The sequence below is a fragment of the Condylura cristata genome, unplaced genomic scaffold, assembly GCF_000260355.1.
Source record: "Condylura cristata isolate star-nosed mole 26May11 unplaced genomic scaffold, ConCri1.0 scaffold00023, whole genome shotgun sequence".
Taxonomy (NCBI): domain Eukaryota; kingdom Metazoa; phylum Chordata; class Mammalia; order Eulipotyphla; family Talpidae; genus Condylura; species Condylura cristata.
Window position 1 is genome coordinate 25,979,340 of NW_004567124.1, and position 5,383 is coordinate 25,984,722.

The following is a 5,383-nucleotide window of genomic DNA, read 5'->3' on the forward strand; positions in this document are numbered from 1 at the left end:
AAAAAAATTCTATAGCTGGAGAGCAGCAGAACTGAGGTCTACATCCAAGTCCAATTGTTAAGTACTACACTACATTGGTTCTCTTTGAGAAAGGCTAGGATATATTCTGAAAATCTGAAAGCCTGTGTTGCCCAGAGTAAAAGAAAGGCCCTAGTCAGTTAACAGTCCCCAAACCACCAATCCACTCCCTACTTCTAAAACTTTTGGGTCTTCAAATTACCGGAGCAGTGTGTCTTTGCCCAGGCTCATGCAGAGTTGATTGCAGGAGACAACAAGACTGGTGATGCGCTCAGAAGGGGTAAAGTCGATGCGCTGCTTCGTGAAGATGGGTACTTCCTTCTCTAGTTGGGCATTCACATATCCTACAGGTGAGGAGTGAAGAAAAGGTTAGCTATGGAAGAGATGGAGGAGTAACGCAAGACAACAACAACAAAAAAAAAAACAAGGCTCTTCTCCACCTTCTCAACATATCCCTACCCTGGTACCTAACAGCTGTTATCAAAACATCAAGCAGTCTGCTAACTGCTTCTACAGTAGGGCTCCTGGGCTCTTCCCACAGTCTTGAAAGCAGGATTGAGTCTTTGAATGCTTGGAATGCAGTTATACCATGATATACCTGCTCCAAATTGTAATGGTGGAAGGGGTTGGGCAACCTCCCTTATCAATCTTTGACAGATCAATCCCGCTCAACTAATATAGCCGAAGTTCACTCTCTCCCACCTACCCTATTCATGCAATAATCCTCTTCAGTGAATCTCCAGAAGAATGAGGATTGAGGGAGCCTGATTTGTTAACAAACTCAGCAGCCTTCTCTCTAGTTCTACTCTTCATCCTTCACCACTGTGTAAAGATCCCAGGACTTCAGACTTCTCTGTCAACCTTATACCGACTTTCCACAATCATTTCCCCTCAACTCCAGGTAGCATTCAGCTTTAGCAAAGATCTAAACTATTTCATTTCCCCCTGATCAGTGACAAAGTTCTCTCTAGGACCATACCTCTTTCTCTTACAACATTCCCCTGTTCACCAGTTTCTCTGCCCACTCCCTCCCTCCCTCCTGCCCAAACCACAGAATCAGAAGCGTATAGCCTATTCTCAGTTCTCTCAATAGCAGCCCTGTAGGCAAGTAACTTCCTTCCCTGGGCTCCAGTTCCTTCTTAGAACACAATGCACATGGCAGATCACGGAGAGGCTCTGGCTGCTCTTTCAAACTTTGACCATTACCAACCGGGACCAAGAAAGCCCGAGCAGAGTGACAGGCCTAGAGACCCTGACTGCACATCCAGGAGGTGAACCCGAGCCTTGGAGCCGCCCTCCCAGCTCACGTCAGTAGAGCTGAGGAGGGGTAGCTGCGCCCTCCATTCCCTTACCCGAGTGGGGAATGCCCACGGTGGGGCAGCCAGGCTGCAAGACGGCCGAGCGGGACAGGGAGTCCTCGTATTCATCCAGGATGGACGCCATGGTGCCAGGTCTCTGGGCCCTCAATCCCGGGTCCAGGGATTACAACTGGACACCCCTATCCCCCACGGCTCCCCCTCGTCGGGAATAAGAGGCTGCGACCCCTCCAGATCCCTGGGCAGGGATCTGACCGATTCTGGCAATCCGCCGCTGTCACTTCCTCTTTGAAATTCTGAGGATCTTCCCGTTCTCGCCTAATAGAGCGAGAAGACGGGGGAGCCCAGCCCCAAGAATCAGGCGCAGTCCTGCACACCACTCCCGCCCCAGGAGATCACCCGCTGTCTTTCGCCGCAGATTGCAGGTGATCCAACCTCGCCGGGACAGCTCAGCTGACTCCCGCCCTCGCGACGCGCGCCTATAACGTAACTTCCGCCTTCCCGGAGTCCGACTTTCTGCTGGCGCAGGAATGTCGCGGGACGGCCAGTAGGAGGCGCAGTGAGGGAGCAGTGGCGGGGGGTGAGGGGCGGGGGCGGAGCCCAATAGGCCCGCGCTGGGCGGGAGCTGGACCGCTTTGCTGGGGCAGCTTTTCCCCCAGGCGTGGACGCGTCCTCGCTGGCGAGCAACGTCGTGGGACTGGCCCCGCGGAACTCACGCCCCTCCCGCCAGCATCATGCTGCAGCTCCACGTTTCGCCATTAGGGGGCAATCCCGTCCTTCTTAGCTCGTTCACACCCCGAACCGACCCGCCACAGCCTGGGAGCCGTCCCCGGCAATTTCGTGCCCAGGCTTCCCCTCTCTCAGACGGACGGCTCAGTCTCCCTGTCCAGCTTCAGCTTCCTAAACCGCCCTAGCCCTCGGTTCTCAAGAGAACGTCCAGTTGCTCAATTTACTCTGTGTGTCACAAGACAGAGGTGAGCAGTCCTCGCCTCTCGGCTCCCTCATGGAGAAGCCCACCAGCTTCCAGAAGCTGGTGGCCTGGCCAGCTGGAAGCCACACCCTTCCTAACCTGCCTCTAACCTGCACCGTATTGGCTCCTTGGTGTTGGGAGAGACGGAATGAGGCGGCAGGGGAGAGACAAGGCACAGCTAAGGGGTGCCACGGTAAGACGCTTCCATTCACTCATTCAACAAAATTGTGCTGAGCTTCTAGTGCCTGCCTGGCTTTGGACTAGCTGCTGGGTCACAGAGAGAAATATAATGCTGTCTGCTGCTTTGTCCAGCAGGGGCAATGGGGGAAGTAAATTGATAAATACTGCTAGAAAAGCAAATGACAGGTTTGGGGACTCCCTAGTGGCCTAGGGGTTAAGTCTCAGCGCTATCACCAGGAGGGTGCCCGTAATCCATCTATTCGGCACCCCACTTTGGCTAATCTCACACACACACAACCTCCCCTCCCCACCCACCACTACCACCACCTCTGGCCCACACCCAGTTCTTGTATGGGGGCAGGGGACATAGATTTATTTGCTCAGAAGTTCACTTATTCCAGAAGTAAGCGCACATTCTGTGCCAGGCAGTATGGGGGGGGGGAATGTGAGGTGGGGGGAGGGTCACTGTAGAGAAGAAAACGGACAAAAATCTCTGTCCTAGCGGGGTGTGCCCGTATGTGGCCACAGCGCCCTGGGAGCACAGCCGAGCAGGAAACAAATACCTGCAATGCCAGGCAGGAAAGAGGAACAAATCCATCAGGCGAGACTGCGGTTGGGCTTCCATCTCCACCGGCCTAGGCAATCCAGGTGGAGGGTTCCCTGTGGGGCCCACAAACTCTCCCTTGCTACTGCGGAAGGCTCTGGAGTAGAGTCAGCGCCTTACTGGCTTTGCTTCCCCCACCCCCTCACCCCGCATGTTGAGAAAGAACACCCCCTTTTCTCTTGAAAGCAGCCAGGTTTGCACCTGTATAGTTCACGTTATTCTTGCCGAACTTCTCTACCAGGCCCCACCCACGGGCCCCCTGAGTCCGGGAAGGGACTGCAGATTACCCTACTAAGATACCCTAGCCTCAGAGTCCCATTACTCTTGCCCGAAACCTGCGGTGAAGCCGCTGGCTACGTTGGGGCGCCGTCTCGTGGTCTTGGTGCTAGGCGCGAAGTTTCGGAGCTGGGCGGGAGGTAGTTTCCTCCTGGGAAATGTGATCCCAGCCTGGGAGCTGCCCTGCTCCGAGCATAATAAGCCTCCACCTGGATCACCTGTCGTTTTCATTAGGGAACACAAATAGGTGCGGCCAAAGGTCAAAACCATGAAAGGTGCATTTTCTGAGTACTCACAATGTACCAAGCACCACACCAAGTTCCTAATATTCAATTATTTCATTTTATACTCACACCAATGCTATGAAGCAGTCGCTGCTCTTACTCCCCACTTACAAAAGAAGAAATGGAAGATGGTGGTGGAGCAATTTATTCAAGGTCATGTGGTCAGAAAGTGGAGAAACCAGTATAATATTCAAATCCAAGCAAATGCTGGTTAACCCCCACACTCTCCATGTCCCTGGTGAAAGCTGAAGGAAGGGAAGTACAGCTGGTTCTCTCAATTCTGGTCTGTGCAGAGTGTCCCCCCAACACCCCTGGAGCCCATCAACATAGGAGGGGCATCTCAGGGACCCAGTCCATCTGGCTATCTCCTCACTGGTCCCAAAGCTTTTCCTGGTTGACCTACTGTCTGAGATGTATGGGGGGGAACCTAGATGGGCCTTGCTTGCTACTAACTCTTTCCCTACTCCCTATTTAGTCGATTGCAAAGTGTATCATATATCTACATACTCATTCTTCCATCCTTAGACTGGACCTTGGAATAAGAGTCACAGACCAACCTTAACACTGCATACTGGCTCAGAAGCTGTGACACGCTGCACATTTGATACTCTTAGCTTCTATTTCCTCACCCACAGGAATTAAATGGGATCCTTAACTTATTTCTTAAAAGATTTATTTTTACTGATTTATGGACTGTAGGCCAGAGGTGTGGGGGTGAAAGGATTCACCAGAACAGACAGATCTACTGAAATACACTGCTGAGGGGAGCAGCTGGTGAGGCAGGAGAGGTCTGCTGCACTGCGTGGGTCAGCTCCCTGGGCAGGGATCAAACTCATGCTTCAGTGGATGCACTGAGACTTAGCCCCTTACACCACCATGGAGGACCAGGAGCCCTAACTTTGAATAGTAGGTCCATGTTGAAGAGTAAATGAAGTGACCTAGATGAAAGCTCACTGCTATAGTGTGATGTACAACACAGAGCCTGTGCTCAATAAACTCTAAATGTGGTTTTAATCTAACAGACCCTCTCAAGCCCACCTCCTCCATGAAGCCCTCCTGGATCACAACTTGTTGTTCAGGACTACTATGACTTTTCTTGTCTTAGCCACCTAATTATGAAGTATGAGCATTTTTGCTTTGATATAGCTAAAACTCATTTTTGGGAATAATCCAAACATTCCTGAGCACAAAATACAGAGCTGCTTTAGGGGACTCATAGTGGCAGCTTTAGATTTACCATTTCTTACCCTTCAGAATCCTTGTGGCAGATGCCATGAGATAGATAAGTGCTGCTGCTGGGCTAGGGAGAGAGAGGATTTGTGTACAAAAGTAGGGAAATTTCAGCTAGGATTTGAAATACATGTATGATTTCCAAGAGCATTAGGTAGAGAGCTCAAGAAATTAAAAGGGTACAAAACAGGGGTTAGGGGAGCCCCCACCCCCAAGGGCTGGAGCACTAGGGAGTAGGGCAGTGGAAGAAATATAAATGGCCTTGACCAGATTGTGAAAGACTAAAAAGGCCATCAGAAGGCTTTGGTGGGAGATGAGATCATCTGATGTGAGTTCTAGAAATATGGGTGGTGGCTTGGGTGGAGTCCACATCAGAGAATAAGACCTGAGGCAGAAGCACAGGAGGAGTGGTGAGAACCCACCTGGAGAAAGAATAGACTGGGAAGATCTAGGAGACATTTCTGAGGAGGGGCCCACTGTACTTAATGCAAAATTAGACATGGGA

The 5,383-nt window shown here is 51.5% G+C and overlaps 1 protein-coding gene across 1 annotated transcript in view; it reads right to left on the reverse strand.

Annotated features, from left to right (window-relative positions):
* Positions 1–1,781, reverse strand: part of VPS18 (vacuolar protein sorting 18 homolog (S. cerevisiae)) — a 9,617-nt gene extending 7,836 nt beyond the window's left edge. Inside the window, exons 1-2 of the mRNA XM_004687908.2 lie at positions 1,371–1,781; positions 221–362 (exon numbers count right to left, since the gene is read on the reverse strand). Coding sequence (XP_004687965.1) covers positions 221–362; positions 1,371–1,461 — 233 coding nt within the window. The 5' untranslated portion in view covers positions 1,462–1,781. The remainder of the gene's footprint in view (positions 1–220; positions 363–1,370) is intronic.
* Positions 1,782–5,383: the final 3,602 nt, after the last annotated feature.